This window comes from Merops nubicus, unplaced genomic scaffold, assembly GCF_000691845.1.
Source record: "Merops nubicus isolate BGI_N331 unplaced genomic scaffold, ASM69184v1 scaffold12220, whole genome shotgun sequence".
NCBI lineage: Eukaryota > Metazoa > Chordata > Aves > Coraciiformes > Meropidae > Merops > Merops nubicus.
The window spans coordinates 65,765-83,429 of record NW_008584978.1 but is presented as its reverse complement, the minus strand read 5'-3'; the positions used below and the strand labels follow the sequence as shown (position 1 = coordinate 83,429).

Below are 17,665 nucleotides of genomic sequence, written 5' to 3'. Positions count from 1 at the left end.
AATGGGTTTATTTAACTGAATGTGTAACAGCCAGCAGTTCTTGCAAATGGATCACATGCAAGACTTTCAAAATGTTAGTTTTTGTTTTCATGTTACATATGAACACTTCAAGAACTGAAATGTAATAAATTAATTACTGCAATTAAAGCAATTATTTTGTTATAAAAAATAATAATAATTATAAACAAACAAACAAACAAAAATTTTCCTTTTCCTGCTTCCTTGGTGTTAATTTCTGCTTGTGTACTCACTTCAACAGTTGTCTTGTGTTTATCAAGTCTTTTTAAAGTTTAATTATCTTCAAGGGAAGGAATGGCAATCTATTTTTATAAAATACGATGTAAATTCATGGTAATCTTTGATTTCTCTGTTGTAATAATAACAAAACTATCCATTATTCCCTGCAATTGATACTAAATTTGTTTTTGTTTTTGTTTTTGTTTTGTTTAGCACAGCAGTGGAGAGTGCAGGTTAAAACAGATGGGAGTTCCCCAGAGCCACAAGAGTGTAAAAGGACCCTTGTGACTTATGGCTCAAAGGGCAAAAGTGATTAGCTTCTGTTTTCTTCACAAGACGCATGATACGTGTGCTTTCTACTCAGAGCAACAGATGAATTAATTGTAAGTCATAAACATACAGTACTACAGAGAGCTTATCATGATATTCCTATCTAGCCAAAAGATACATAAATTTATAGAATGCTGGTTTTGCTGGTACAAATGATGGTTTTATTTACAAAGACAGTATGATTCAACTTTAAATCTAGGGTCATCTTCTGATGATAGTCCTGTTCTACAACAGCCATCTGTGTTCTCTTCGAATTTTCAGTGCTTTCAAGGATATGTCTCATGGAGAGAAACGGTCCTTTTTGTGTAACTTATTGCATTCATCAGCTTGTCTTCAATTTATTCTAATTCTCTAAAGATCACGGAGTTGCAATTTATACAAACGGTAATATCCAATTATTTGAGAATGCAGAAGATGAAGGATTGGACGGTATTCCCAGGGGATGTAAGTGGGCTTTTCTTTCCTTTATTTCAGTCTCTGTAGAGCTGTCTCTATACTCCAAAATAGCCCTGTCTCTCATGCCATCAGGTGGAGGATTTTTCTAGATAATCATAAATCACAGGAGAATGCACTCACGCATACCAAGGTGTGATAAAGCAACAGCATATACATGACCAGTATTAAAATCAACCCTAACAAAGTCCTGATGACCTGTACCCCTGACATGGATCCTGCTGCTTTGAGAGGATTCATCTGAGGCATCATTTTAATGTTCAGATTCTGCCCTGGCTGTCTAGGCTAAGTCACTGCAAATTCTTTGGCTTGGCATGAAGTGCAGCTTCTTGCCAGTTAGAGAAGAGAAATAGCTTGCAATTCGAGGCAGACTTATAAAGCTCAGAAATACTTTTCAACGACCACAATAAATATTCTGAAAACAATGGCAAAATTACATTTAGCAAATGTTGTCAAAGCTTCATCATAATGTCCTGATCCAGGCTGAATTTTTAATTTAAATAACAAGCTATAGCAATTTAGGAACTTTATGGGGAGTAAATGAAAAGATAAACACTTGTTAAAGGCAAGAAAGCAGCTGCTTATCAGAAAACAGAGAGGAAACACACTGAGCAACAAAAGGAGCTTCCTAACCCATTGACATAAATCGAAGAAGTCAATAGAGGCAGAATCTATGCATGGAGAAACCACAACAGCTGGCTGAGCTTTGGCAAGCATCATTACCTAAAGCAGACCTCTGCTACACCCAACTAGCTGGTGATTTCCCAAATGCAATGTACCCTGCAAAATTAGTATTGTTGTGTCAGTTGTGATTGTCCTTCATAGTCTGCTATCCAGGGGACAACAGGAGTGCATCCACTGCGCTGGGCTGCCACCTCAACAGCTTTCTAAACACTTATTCATACTTTGGACTGGCTTTGGGCTAGTGCCTACAGTTCCCTCTTAGCTATTTGTGCCCTTGGTTTTGTTGCTTTGTATGAAGTAGTTAATACTATTTAAGCATTGTTTACTGTGCAGGAATTTTTGTTGCTTTGTCACATTCCTTGCAGTGTTTTACAGGTTTGAGGATAGCAGGTCTGATATAAAGGAGCATTGGAGGATTCACAGATATCTCCATAAACACCTTCATATCTTCTCTAGGTGGTTCAGCTAATAAACCCAGTTTCTTTCTACTTTCCCTTTCCTTGTTCATACCAAGACTATTCAGAAGAATATAACTTTGTTCATTTTCTCTCACTGTGGCAGTAGGCTGGAGGCATGAACACGATATCACAAGGAAAGTGATTCACAAGCTCTGAATTCAGATTCCCAACAAGCAGGAGTAACCAAACTTTTAAATCCCCTCAAGATCCTGGTCCTAGACAAAAGTCCTTAGTAATATAATGCAGTAAAAGGAACAACAGGTTATGTGCTATAAGCAAGCTCAAATAGTTTTGAGACAGTAAGCTTAATTTTGATCTGAGGTACATTTATTGCACACTGAGGACAGGAAGGTATGTAAATTCCTGATTTTCCAGGTGCTCTCACAGAAATATAGGCACAGATGTGTATCGTATTCAGAATGATTAATCAAAAAATATTTCTAACCAACTCCTATGAAAGAACAGGTGTAGTTTAATTTCATGTTGCAAGCATGAAGAATAAATTATTAAAAGAGATAAAATAGCAGGATGCCATCAGTTATAGTTGTTGGGTTTCAGTGGTCTCAGGTATCTGTAGTACTGTGAGATGCTTGGATTTAATTAGAACACCCCCATTCTAAGAAAAAAAAATTGAGAAATAGGTAAATGTATCAGTGTTATTGAATCTGCTGGGAATTCTACCATGGAAGACAGCATGGCAAGAAACCACATCACCTCCAGTGAGCGAACACGTTGAAAAATAACTGGGAAAATGAAAGTAAGCTGACAGTGCAGTAGTAGATTTTTTTCCTTGATATTCTGATGATAACAATCAACTGCTGATCTCATGCGGAATGAGTAAATTTTTAAAGTATATCTCTCTCAGTTGTCAGTGTTTCTTGGTTACTTACAGAGTAAGCTTGTTAGAGCATGCCTTTGGAGGGTCCTAGTGTATTGTGCACATTCTATTAAACCGAGAATTATAAAATGGAAAGATACATTGACTAACAGATGCTGAGATTTGGATCCCTAGAACTACTTTCTAAAGCACAAGCACAGGTAGTATGAAATGAGCAACAGAGGTCTTCAGGTGGGACTGTTCATGAATACCCACCAAATACAGAATTTATTTTGTGTTAAGGACTATGAGGGTGACAGAAAAATTTAAATAACATAATGAAATACTCCCTGTGTTTTCTACAGCATGAGGTCATACTCAAAAAAAACAAGCAGTGGGATTTCTGGAGTTCCTGACAGAAAGATTCAGCTTAACTTTAGGATCCTTTGACCATGTCTTTTTAACTAGAATAATTTATGCACTTTTTTTTTAACAGCAAGTGGATAAAGAATTGAATTTAAATGCCTACCCAAACAGTAAATTTTACAAAGCTTTAATTATATTAGGTGTAATGTCTTTGGAGAAGCCCTGTGCAAGTCAAAAAGGAAAAGACTTTAAATATTATGAAATTCTCTAATCATCTTCATCAGTTATCTGTCTCTAAGAGCTTCAAAACACCAGTGGCTTTGCCAGAGCACCCTCTTTATTATAAGAGCTAAGCTCCTTCAATCATGTAAAGGAAAAGAAATATCATGTTGTTTCGTATATCACAAATCATATCCAACTCAGCTAAGATTTCGACTTAAAAACTGTTCAGAAAAAACAAAGGTGGAAAAAATAATTAGGAAATTATAAAAATAAATAAATAGAAAGCAAGGTAGAAGGTCCTCCCTCAAATACTCTACAAGCTTAAAACCAGGATAGTCACTGGATACATACTTTGTGATGGATTATTTATCTGTCTCTGCTTTGAAGGCCATGTTACATCGATTAATAGGCATCAATGGATGGAAAAGCCAATTATGGGATTAAAGATAGGATATAACATTCCAAAGGGAAAGTGGTTGTATTAAATTGCTCAGAAAACAATTACAAGCATGATGTAATGGCAATGCTCTGTTACAATGGTGGAGCTGAAGCAAAAGGCTAATAATGGCCAGAACTGTGGGGGAAAAAGCCAAATGCATGAAAAGTCAGGAAATATCTGACACACTCAATTGAAAATAGTTGGTGTTTAATTCCATGGATCATAGACTGTGTGATTACTCGTGCTTGCTGGTTCAAAGGTAGTAATTGAATTAACTGAAATTTTGATTCCAGAAACTAAAGACAAAATAATGGCTTCTAAATAGTCTGTCCTCTATTCCAAAGTTATTTTCCTATATCTCATGTGTGCCTTTCCTACAATGATTACAACATGTGCATTTATGACAGTCTGGAAGCCCAGAAAAATGCAAATTTGAATAGCAGAAGACAAAGTACGATGTGAAGTACAGCTTGCCCTGTCATATGAAAATACCCAAGTTCTATAATGTTGCAACTCCAAACCAGAGGGCTTTATGGAATAAGTTGTGCATGGCATTTAGAGTAGCTGTGTGATACAGTCACAGGATCTATCTTCAAGAAAGAAAATCTGCAGGCAATAATTTTACAAGTCAGTAGTCTGATTCTGAAAGACAGGAAGCAATGATTTTGTTTCCTGTAAAGGAACTGTGGTTTAGATAGGTGAAGAATTTGTGTGCTCTATTCTCAATGAACCCAAATAATTCCCATTGAGTTTAATAAGAGGTGAATGCATGTTTCAGGACAAATCTGGTGACCTCTTCTTCAGTGTAGACCTACTGCTGTGCGGCTGTTGTGGGTACTGTGGAGTTACAACTCAGGAGCTGAGTTTCCCTGTAGCCTCAGGGCTGTGATAGAGACCATAGGAAAGATTTCTTCCCTGGTCCTTAAAGAGCGATGTCTTGAATCTTGAAATTTTTTAGAGGTGGCATGGCAACGACTTGTAACACTTAATAATTCAGAAATTCAGACTTCAGAAGGGATCTTTTAAGCCATCAAGTACAATTTCTTCCTAGTAGAGGCCTCTTCATAAGTTCCATAAACAGTTCACGCCCCTGTAAAATTGTTTTGGTGCGTTGCTTAACTTTTAATTAACTGTTCTTTTTCATACTCTGAGGTTCTACTATTTCTTATTTACATAATAGTTACTAATGAGGGTGGCCAACTCTCCACCAAAATGACAAAGCCACACATCTTATATAGTTCCTCCCAAATAAGACCAAGGTAGCTTTTTTTTTTTGATAGTACCCTACATATGTGTCCACTGTGCGAAGGCACATGAACTAGCTTCAAGCAAGCCAGGGCAGCAGTGAGGGGCTGTCAAGTGCAGAGCTCTGCTGAGAAACAGAATAAATTAATCTATTAGGAGTTCTGTACTCTGTTTTAAGAGCCAGGCTGCTGGTGGTGCTGCTGGCCCCAGAGCACGATTGCATGACTAATTCCAGTTTCTTACTGTGATGCTACTGGATGAACAAAGGGTTTATTTCCCTTCAACAGTCACCAAAACTGTTGTGGTTGGAGGCTTGGGTGGGGAGCAGGTGATCTTCTACGACCTGGGAGGGTCCTGGGGGAAAAGAGTATATTCCATCCCCTTCCTCTCCACACTCTTTAAAAGAGGCAGTAAGGGGGTGTTGGCCCCCTTGCCCTGCAGCTCTCGATCCTGGTCGGCTGGAGGTCAGACTGCCTCTTTCCACGTGGTCCAGAGCCATCTGAGATTTGGGGTTTGTATATCTTGTTTACTTTGTATTCCTCCCATCTTTGTATATATTTTTACCTCTCTTTTTTGTTTTCTGTTCCCTGTTACACAATATATTTATTTCTGTTTAACTCCCAATGGGTTCAAAGCCTCTCTCTCTCTTGCTCTCTCTCTTGCTGAGGGGAGGGGGAGCACAGAGTTCTGTTCCATGTGGGTCCTGCCCTGAAGCCCTTTTTACACAGAACCTGAACAAAAACTTATATTGTGACTGGTCTGGGAGGGAAAAAAAAAGGCAATATGAGAGAAGAACAAGGCCACTGGCAATATTTTCTTTTTATTTTTATCTTTCTTAAAAATAATTGTTGCCTCTTAAAAATAATAGTTCAGCATTGTATCACTGGAAAGTCCCTTCCCACTTTGTCTTCCTTGCAGTGGCCTGGTGAAAGGCTGCAGCATTCCACTTCCTGGTGTTCAGAAGACCTATCAGGCAGTGGTTAATGTCATTGAGATCACTAGCACTTGATGCAGTTTGATCATCCCAGTTCCCACAGCCCTAAATTGGATGGCCTAACCAGACCTCACAGAAGTCCTCGATCAGCAACCAGATATTGAATTTCCAATATGCAGGATGGAAACAGGGCTGTGTTGTTCTACAGTTTTCTGCAAAATTCTTGGTTTACTTTTATGCAGAAATAGTCGTCCTCTTTTCCAAAGAATTGGTTACAAAGTAATTTCATGTTCTAAATCCAGTCATTTTGCAAATGAGAATTTAGAATTTAGTTAAAACTTTCTAGGCTCATAGCAATTATCATTAATTTTAATACCTCACTTGACTGCTGATATCAGAACCTTTAATTGTAAGTTAATTCTCTCTCTATTCAGTAGGGTCAAAGCTTTACATGTTACCTTTTGTCTAAGAGCTTAAATGCACAGATATTATTAATTTTAAACTTGACTCACCTTAGTGGTTAGGGTATCATGCTTGCAATACTAATTAGGGAACAGAGGAAAATAGAGGTGACAATCTCACCCATGATCATACCACGGAGAACAGAAGGATTGATTCTCTCATCACACTTATCCCAGCCTCCAATTCAGCTTTTCCATTGGTTAATGTTAAGTTTATAGAAACTCTACGCAGAGATTTGGGAAAATCTCTGCAAGCGAACCAGCCCTGACAGTATGTTCTTCCTCATGATATTTGTTGCAGGTTGAGACTGGACATCTGGGAGATGTATACAAGATTTGGGGCAGCTGTGATGATGTGCCAGGCTTTGAGGGCTGGCATTTGAAGTCTTTTCACTTAGAAGAGCTACATACAAAACAAGAACTGAACCTTGACTGTAACTGCTGGCTCTCTTAACAGAGAAGACAAGGAGCTAGTGAAAGAATTCCCTGCAGTCAATGAGGACTGGAAAACTTTACCAGGTAAAAACACTGAGAATATTTAAATAATATAAACGAAACTTTTGAAAAGAAATCAATGCCACAGATATAGCACTTTGTCTGGATTTGGTATCTTCAGTGGCTATATTGCAACTGTCTTCATATATGCACTGCAAAATGCTGACCACTTAAGAAATTTGAATGTTCTAGTTAAGTTGCATATTGGGTTTCACAGTTGCTAAATCATCTGTATGATTCTATGTGTGCAAAACTGAACAATTTAATTATGCTCTTTAAAGATAAAGCACATGTTCAAAGCCAAGGAAATTATTTATGGTAGATTTACTATTGAATTACTTAGCTTATAATAGCTTTAGTTACTAACAGAAGTATCAGAAGTAAGCTTTATTGTACAAAAAACTTTTTGGTTTTTCCTTATGGACTATTTTTTAACATGCTGAGTTTCAGAGTACATTCAGAGATTAACTCGGAATGTAAAGACTTATAGAAGTGGTGCATTTGTTCAGAGAAGTTAGCAGTTACACGAGGTAAAAATAATTAGAGACACGACTGCATTTCTGAACTGAAGTTCCAGAAGTTCTGGTCCCTGAATACCTCTAATCTATTCACGACCTTAAAAGAAACTATAGCTTTGTTAGTTAAATGTTAACTCAGCAGAACTGTGCATTAAAAATGACATTTAAAAATTTTTAGTTATTCTTCTGAGTAGGAATATATATGCAATTTAATGATCTTCCTCAGAAGAAAATCCAATCTGTGTGGAAGTGCGTTTATACAGGAGCACTATAGAGGTAAAAAGTTCATAGTTCCTGTCATGCACCTTAAATCGATAAGAGTATTTTGTAAATTTTTATACTTCTATGTCACATCATTCATTGAGATGCTCTGCTACATCTGTCTCTGCTATTATAATTTGCATAAACTTTACATAGTGTCTTATTCTTTGACCTGTAGTAATTTACTGCAAAGATAATTCAGTTTCTGACAGTCCCTGAATAAACTCAGATGAGATCTTATTTTCCAGATCTTACACAGTAAAAAAGAATCGGTCAGAATTTGTCTAGCTTTTAGTATCTCTAAGCTGCATAAGTCTAAATTGTCCAAGTCCAATTTCCCTTGAATGTCTAAGGAAATTAATGGAAGGTCTTCATTGAACTTAGCATGAGATCAAATTCATAAAGAGTAATCTGACCATTTCAATCACTGTATAGCAGATTTTTTTGGTAGCTTCAGAGATAAAAACATGCAGTAGTCTTACTTAATATTCTGTGTCTGTTCTCTTTTAAGTACACCTTGTACTTTATCAGCTTAAACTTTTTCTTTTTATATAGTCTATAAGTATGTTGTCTCTGTACATATTGGTGACTGTTGGGGAGCAGAAACTTTTGCAAATGTTTATATCACTTTCTATGGCAAAAGAGGGAACACAGGTGTGAGGAAACTTCATACATCTTTAGCAAAAGCAAAATTTCCAAGGAATAAGGTAATGGCAAAAAAATGCTGTCTTACATGTGCAGGGGATAGCACTGCATGAAGTGTTGCTTAATACTTGATCAGAATACATTTTGTTACAGATGGGCAAGAGTTTGGAAACAGAATTTATCTTCCAGATATCCACAGTAGAGCAATGCTAGTATTATCTCCTTCCTGTGCAAGGACATCCTCACATGATGGTAAAGACTCTACAAGGAGCACACAGAGAACAGATTACTGGGGAGAACCTCTCTGATCATGCATCCTACTACTTCCAATTTAAATATAGGACAACCCATGTAGCAAAGAATTAAAAATCAGTGTTTTGAAATAAGTGAGAAATTGCTGTGAGACTTTTTCAATCAGTGATGTTTCTGAAACCACAGTATCACAGGAAACATTAAGTTAATGTCTGGTCAGTAAGTTTAGACAAGAGACAAAAACTCCCCTTAGAGAAGAGAATGCACATAAAAATTGTTTCTAGATGACTAATAACAATAAAACTCTTGTATATCAGGCTTTTCTCTGAGAGGTTCACTCACTGAACGTTTGAGTTAGAAAAAGCTTGGTACAAAGATGTATATTGTCAAGGAGAGTCTTAGATTTCTGTGAAATTATTTCACTAGACAGTTACACAGCATTTGGTAGGGTAAAAGTGAAATCAGTAACAAACAGAATTTCTGCACGTATCTCAGGACTATGCCTATATGCAGAAGATAAGTGTCCAATAATCATTCATATTTGCCTTCATGCACCGATTCCTAAAATGTCTTATGGGAAAAAAAAAAAATCAGTCTGCTTATGATCTGCTGCTGGGTCCTGACTACTGTTAAAAAAAACAAATCAGTATTTTTATTTTATGAAAGTGCTTTTAGTATTAGTAGCAGAAAATCTACTTCTTTTTTATTCAAAAAGTACCAAGGACAACACATAGATCTTAGCAAGTACAGAATTTTTTGGAGATCGGTTTGCTAATATCTTCTTTTTTAACTGCCCTGACATCTGGTTTAGTAGGTTCCTACTATTTACTTATTTTTTTCAGGGGGGTGTGGGATGTTTGTGTTAATTATAATCCTAGAAATTGCTGTTTAAAGTCCAGTTGTTCACAATTTTATTAACCTTTATCAGCTACCATTGAATCCATCTGGCCCTAGGCTGGGCCTCATACAAAACACCTGACTTTCTTACAAAACAAGCAAGGATTTAGTGAGGCATATAATTTCTTTCTTTGCATTTCACATTTTTCCTTATCTTGTTGTTTTTGTTGTCTCTAGTCTCATCCATTGATGTTTATGTTCTCTTTTGTCTTACTTTGCCTTCTCCGTTCTGCTTCCCTTCCCACCTCTCATATTCTGCTCAAATTGTTCTCCACCTTCAGATTAACTTCCTTCTATTACTTATGGTTTTCTCCATTTGCTATTTCCACAATTATTTTAATTTTGTAAGCAAAACAAAAAGGCTTTTTTGACTATTTGAGAAGAATTTAGAACCTATGTTGGAATGTACATGCTTTTTAGAATTCTGACTTTTCTTTAGGACTGTTAAGGTTTTTATGATAAATTTTAGAAACTAGAAGTATCCTGAAAGATGAAAATTTGATCAGAAGCAAAATCTTGCCCTAACTGTTTGTCAGAAGGTTGAGGTACGTGCATTATAATGTAAGATGAAATGATTGATGAAATGATCCATATTGTCCAAAGATCAATGCATTGTTAATGATGAATGTGGGATTAAATCCTAGGTATAATCTGTGTGCTTTCTTGCATTCAGAGGGGAGATGTTATGTTAAATATTACAAAAAAAAGAAGACATTTTAAATCCTTAGCGGAATCCAAGACTGAATTTTCCCTGAAGTTCAATCATATTTGGGTCCAAACTCTGTTTTACTATTTCCCTTTTTTTGCAGGTGCATTCATTTTTAGTGCAAGCTCTTTCTCTGAGCCATTTTCAAAAAGTGGTCATAGGACATGATGGAGAAGGCTGTGGGGCTGGGATGTACATGGAGATGGTAACAGTCAAGGAGGAACAAGACTCAGACAAAGAATGGGTCTTCCCATTCTGGAACTGGCTTGATACTCATCTGGGACTATGTGAGACTGTTTGTGAGATTGTGACAGTTGGTAAATTCTTCTACAAAACTGACCTGCCTGTTCATGTTTATTTTTAATTGTTATTTATTTTATTTATTTATTTGGCCACAGCTCATTTAGATCCCTATAGTATCCATTTTTCCTTGAAAATATTAATTGTAAGTATGGTCTTAATATTATAGCAAAACCACATCTCATTAAGTTCAAGGTCAGTAAAATTCCATCTTGTCTATGTGTTGTGTATGGAACACTTCCCTTTAAAGCAGATTAGAGTTTGGGCTGTGTGCCTCATGGGGATAAATACCTTAAGTTTTATGTACTACTTTTCAGGTATTTTATCTCATCCGAAATCCAGAGAAAAGTTACTTCAGTGAAATAAGCCCAGTCTTTCCATGTTGTATTATTCCACAGTACAATGCACCAGTTCTGGTATGCTCAGTTTCTGCTCATTTCCAACCTACTATGCCACAATTTCTGAAATCTAAACCTGGATGTATTTGGCAACAGAGCAAGACATTTTGTCATTTAGAACAATTAGAAATTATTCCTTCCTTCAATCCTGTGAAGACAATTCCATGTAAAGTAAATGAACCACAGAAGTCCATCCAGAGGGAGCAGAACAGCTTAAAAACATAAGGTGCCTATGACATACATGCAGATGTACAGCTATATGGGGGTTTTTTTGAGTTGTAGAAAGTACATTCTATTGAGCTATTCCTTTCCATTAAATCACTTTTATTTCCCATAAATGGTTAAAACAGAAAAAAAAAATTAAGCATAACAGCAATTAATGAAGAAAAGAGAAGGAGGTACTAATGTTGATCTTCTGAGGATCTGGCAAATATTTTTTTGTGTGTGTACTATAAGTTTACCTGTCAGTCTTGCACTATTACAGTGCACATTACATTGTTAGGTAAGATCTAGTTACAAGAGGAGTTCATTAGTATTGCCCATTCTGCATGAAGTGCCTACATGCTACAGATGGCTCGTGCTTCTACATGATAAATGGTTTTAGTAACACTGATTGCTTTTTTAAGAGCAATTAATTAGACCTCTAAAAGCTGACTGAATGTTCTCTTAGCAATTATTTCCAAATATGACAAGGAAAATACCTTGGCATCAAGAAAATACCTCTGAAGGTAAATTTTAAAAACAGAAAGAACATTAAGCTGTTACATTGTTGACTAAAAATATAAGAAAGGTATTGATGTGTTATTCTTGGTGAACTGTTGCTATAGATACAACATTACCTGCAAATAGACCTTTGTTTGTGTTCTGTAAAGGCTATGTTCCTCCTATATTATGCCATTCTCTCATGCTGTCATCTTTCCTCTTTCTCGTTGATAATTTTTAAAGGTAAAAGATTGACTTCGAGTCCTAAACTGCCTGAAATCAACATGAAGTCATCAGGTCTCTGGATAATGGACATCACTGGATCTGACTTGAGCAATGAAGAGGATCCAATATGCCTTTCTTTTATCTTCTACGGCAACCTGAGTCACAAAAAGTCACCCCTTCAGGTTACAGGAAAAGCAATTCAGATCAAAGTACTTCAATCTTTCTCTGTTTGAAAGAAAAGCCTAAGAATCATGTAGCAAATAACTCACTTAATTAAGACAAATTCTTTCTTTAAACTAAACTACCAAATTGATTTTTAAGTCCTCTGTGTAGTTTGGCACAGGTCATAATTTTTGTTTATAGGTAGTCACTTGAACAATGGGTTTTGAATGAGCAGATTCTCCCAATGTCTCATACTGAGAATGCTTAAGTGAGTGAATTGGTCCCTTGGTGCATATCACAGTATATCCCACACTGCAGGTACTGATTTACAGGCTTTGCTGATCTCACAAAAGTCAGTAATCTATAAACATACAATAGGACATGCAGTAATATAGAACTTTGGGGGCTGATGATGGAGAAGAAAGAATCATAAATGAGACAAAAGTTACATCAAGTTCATTTTTCTTTTTCATGTAATTTATTCATCCCTGCCACAACGATTCTCTGGGCTAACTGCCTTCTCTTGTATGATTTCTCTTCCTTGCCTGTTGTTAACTTTCTTTTTCCTTTTGATCAGCTCATTTTTACCTGCAAGTTTTCTCCTTTAATTAGTTCTTGCCTTCCATCATTTGTTTTCACCTCCTCCTATTACCCATTAACTGAAATACTAACAAGCATCTGAGGTCCACTTGCATTGACTTGTAGCCTGCTGCTTCTCCCAATGTTCTTAGTTCACTCTTGTAGCTGTAATTCTTTGAGTGCCAACACTATGTTACTCTTATGCTTTTCTGGTTTTGCTCTCCATGAAAGACCAGCTTAGTAGAATTTGGAACTAACCTGAAGATAAACACTGCAGACACCTCATCTAGCTCAGGAAATTCTTGAGCCATAAAGTGCTGGAATCTAGGACAGTATTCAAGGGAAGTGTGATTACTGTTTGTCCTCTTCTTGTACTTCTTCCATCATTCTTTTGTCCCTTATGAGTTTTGGGGTGACAGTTGATCCTTATGAGGAAACAGGAAGTTTTAACCTTGAGTGGTTTCGTAGCCTCAGTTTTAACCTTGATTGGTTCACCCCTCAGCTGCTGAAACAAATACAATACAGGACAGAGGGAACTGGAGCAAGTAGGCAGACAGGGAAGTGGGAAATTCAGAAGTCAGCTTTATATCAGAGAAATATATCCACGAAGCCACATCCTGAAAGATGTTTCTTCAAGATTGACTATGGACTAGTGGATAGGGAAATGTTGGAATGAAGGCTGGACTTGATGAGCCTAGAGGTCCTTTCCAACCATAGTGATTCTGTGATTCTATGAATCCTGAAGTGACGAAGCAGGTAGCAAGAGAAAACTGGGAGGGAGGGGGGAAGAAAAAAAAATAAAAGATGAAGGGAGCTTTCACAAAAAGCCAAAAGAATGAGTGAAAATATGTTACTTTTCATTTGGGAGTTCATCAGTAAGCAGCCTTGGAGTTGTGAATGAAGAAACTGTTTCCTCATTCTTCTCCCTACCAGTAAGGTAAATGGAACTTAATGATTAAGCTAATGAAATAATTGGCTAGTTTTTGATGTTCTTCTTTTTATTTTAATAAAAGAGAAACTAGGCAGACTAGCCTAGGCCACGAACATGATCAAAAATTAGGAGTATCCAGAAGGCTTTCCTAAGTTATTTCCAAGAACCTCAGGTAAAAATAAAGAAACAGTATGAAACTGGAAGTGCCCTATTAGAGGAATATCTGAAGTCAGGTCACATGCAATTCCACTAACTGGGCAGTATTTGAGATGAAAGATCTGGTGATAGAATATGAGAAGTAAAGCGGAAGAGGGAAAGACAGATTCAGCCTTCTTCCTTGTTTTTCCCTTAGAGGAAAATACTACTGGTTTAAACCAAATCATGTATATTATCTAAAGCCTCATCTACTTTCACTTACTCAAGCCATGTTATGTCATAGAGATGCAGTACTATCCCCAGCAGAACTAGAACAGTTTTTCTCAAGTATGAATGCAAGAAGAGGAAGGTTTTAATGGACAGCCTCTATATGAAAACATGGTATAGGGAGAAGACGGAGGGTCTCTTGGATGTTTGCTCAAAATCAGATTATTCTTTTTCAAATGTATGGTTATTTGCCACTCAAAATCAGATTATTCTTTTTCAAATGTATGGTTATTATAAAAGACCGTTTTTATATTGCAAGTTGTAAGAAATGTTTCTAATAGCATTCAAAAATTTTAAAATTGACTAAAACTTCTGTGCTTGTAAATCGTCTACCGGATCAGTGTAACATATAAGAACACTATGCCTGGTTCTGTGTACAAATTCCAGCAATGACTGCCATTCCTTGTTCTCTGATATCAGACCTCAAGCATTCCATCTCCTCACTCACATTAGTAAATCAATTTTGTATTGATTAGAAAGGGGAAAATAGTAGCAGTTATAAATCTGCCCCAATTCTTTAGCTACTGAAGTTTGCTTGACTGTTGCATACAACTGTTAACTACATTTGATCTGGCACAATTAGTATGAGATCAAATCATCTTCTCTTTTTCCTCACCTAGGATGAACTGACAGACGTTGGCTCAATATACAAAGTTCAAGTAACTGTCCCACATAGCAAGCTAAAAAATCCATGGCACTTAGATTTACTACATATGAAGCACACAGGCACAAAGGAAGAGATGCATTTAGCTTTTGACTGCTGGTTCAACCCTAATGATGATAAATGTGTGGAATTGCCAGCTTTCTATGCAGATCAGGAACCTTTGCCTGGTAAGCAAGGTCCTTTTTTTTTTTTGTTACTGAGGTTAGGATCTGTCACCGGAACACCAGTATATCTCTTTGGGGCCTAAAACACCACGTGAGGATTTAAACAATAATTTTATATTAAGGAATATGATAGTTCTGCATGTGCATTTATCACAAAAGAAAGTTGAGAAAACAGAAATCATTGGTATCAGGGTTATGACAACTGCTCTAACTGCTAACACCAAACATAGTATTTGGCTTCTTTTATGTTAGATGATGTTCCAGCTTTAGCTCTTGGTTATTTATTATCTCTTCAAATTAACAGTGTCAGCTGAAGATCTGTACATAATATCATCTACTGTGTGATAATTCCTGAATCTTCTTATTCACAATGAAATGTATGTAACCTAGAAGTACAGTAATTTTTTTTTTTTTTTTTTAAGAATGAAAGAATTGCAGGGACTCCCTACAAAACAGATAGAAATTAAAAAACTTGTTACAGTTAGCCAGGAAGGGGATACCAAAGAATTTCAATTGCACTAGTATTTTCTTGTTGTCAATGAGAAATTTCTAGCACAGCAAGTAATATTCTACAAAAATATATATTAAATTGCATGTTCCACTGTTTTTAGTAACACACGTGAATTGTATGATGCCAGAGAGATAATACAGTGATTTCTACCAACCCCCCAGGATTAAGGAGAGGAACAACCAATTGTACCCTGATAACTTGATCATTAGGTATTTAAGAACAAGCTCCCCATTTATCCAGCTGATTAGAATAAAGAGGATTGATGAAAATAATAAAGAGCATATATTGAAGCTTTTAGTGACAGTTAAGAGGTTTATTTCTAGAGGCTATAGTATAAAGTGTTCTGCTTAAAGAGAAAATAATAGAAAAAGATGGAAGTGGACCAGGAAAAGGAATAAAATATTCCATGTAAACTTTTTGCACACTTTTCTCTAAGGAGATTTTCCTAAATATTTCATCCTATTTAAAACTGAAACTTGAATAAATAAAACACTGAAGACCTTTTAAATATCTGGTTCTGTGTGGATTTGCATGATTTTAAACTATTAGTAGCCTTGATTCATTTACTGAAAAAATCTTAGTTTTAGGGTTTTGATCCATCAGATTCAATATAACATTGGGTGTTGAATGTAATACATGCAGGATGTACAGTCATGAGTATAGTAAATCTAGATCTTCTTAGAAAAATCTTGTTTAAAAAAAAAAATCTATTTTCCCAATTTGTATATAGAAAAAACAGGAAAATTTTAAGTGTTAGTAATGATTTTTAGAATTCAAACCCACTAAATATTTAGCTAAATATAAAAAGTCCAGAAATTCAAACCAAAAATATTCTATACACCTCAAAGCCTCTATTATGCTAAGAACGAAATGTCGATACAGTCAGCATTACACTGATTTGTAAAGCAATAATATACCTATTTTGAGGTATATTAGAAAGTAAGGCATAAGTAATTTTTTCTTGGAAATTTTCAGGGGAAAAGATGTCTCTATACTCTCCCTCAAAAATTATTCCACATGTGGGTAGTACCTACTTCTCAGAAATGTTTTCTTACAAACCATTTTGTGGAGTCCAGGGACCTACAATTGAAAGTGTTAATATAAGTTTTGTTCTTTGTAGCCCCAATATTAATTCAGTCATTATACTTACATATATATGCTAATGTCTAATCTTCAGGAAAATTACAATTCCTTTATTAAAAGCAGTGGCCACTCCCATTTTTTTCCTGCATCTACAAAGATATTTGTTCCATGTTTTTTCATCTATTTCTGAGCTCTAACGTATCCCCTGTCCATTTCTTTTGCATATTTCACCTCATTTGTTGGGGCATGGGGATGATTTTTCATGCCCAGTAAATCCCATCACAGTTATCAGCTATCATTTAATTGATTCTAAATAATTTAAAACCAACCAAACAAAAAAAACCCTAGTGAACAGAAAGTAAGCAAAAATTTAAATGTCAATCTCTGAAATTCCATTGTATTTTGTCTGTAAAAATATTTATTTTTTAAAATGAGTGCCCAAATGCAAACTACAGGTAAATTCCCACCTACAATTAGATTAAAAAAAAAAAAAAAAAGTCATATGATTCTATTGCTTAATTTCATCAGGTTCTGTGGGATTATCTCAGAGCTGAATTTATATTCTGTTTTTTAGCTAGTGTTACAGAAGCAAAGAATTTTTCTGTTTTCTTTTCTTTAGTTACTGGTCCACCCTTGTATTTGTGAGCACATTACTTTAATCTATCTGTATCATGGGCCAAATTATTTATCATGGGTATGATAAACCTTTTTGGATTTTGGATTAAAAGACTTTTTTTTTTAATTAATTCTATGATAATTCTGTGCAGGACACTGATGTGCATACTAACACACTGGGACAAAGTAGTTGCATACAATAACAACATTTTAGAAATTCTTGCTGTTAGTCTATGAAAGTCTATGAGAAAGAAAGAGCCTGTCAGCTAAACCAAACAGCTCTGAAATACAGCACCCTACCCTGCCCCATTTGTATTCTCATCCCTAACATCTTATCTTTCCATGGAGAACTTGACAAGCTGCAGAGGAGAGCAGTAAGAGAAAAGGTTTTGAGAGCTCCAACAAAAGTTCATATGGTAATTCATTTCTTCCTCCACACAGCTTTTTTGTTTCCCCCTGTATTGGAAAAATTACCTGCATGGCCCAAT

General features: G+C 35.9%; 1 protein-coding gene across 1 annotated transcript in view; it reads left to right on the top strand.

Annotated features, from left to right (window-relative positions):
- RP1 (retinitis pigmentosa 1 (autosomal dominant)) overlaps positions 1–17,665 on the top strand; it is a 175,151-nt gene that overhangs the window by 99,956 nt on the left and 57,530 nt on the right. The window contains exons 24-28 of the mRNA XM_008946075.1: positions 7,104–7,165; positions 8,476–8,627; positions 10,524–10,737; positions 12,064–12,254; positions 14,761–14,971. Of these exons, the coding sequence (XP_008944323.1) occupies positions 7,104–7,165; positions 8,476–8,627; positions 10,524–10,737; positions 12,064–12,254; positions 14,761–14,971 (830 nt within the window). The remainder of the gene's footprint in view (positions 1–7,103; positions 7,166–8,475; positions 8,628–10,523; positions 10,738–12,063; positions 12,255–14,760; positions 14,972–17,665) is intronic.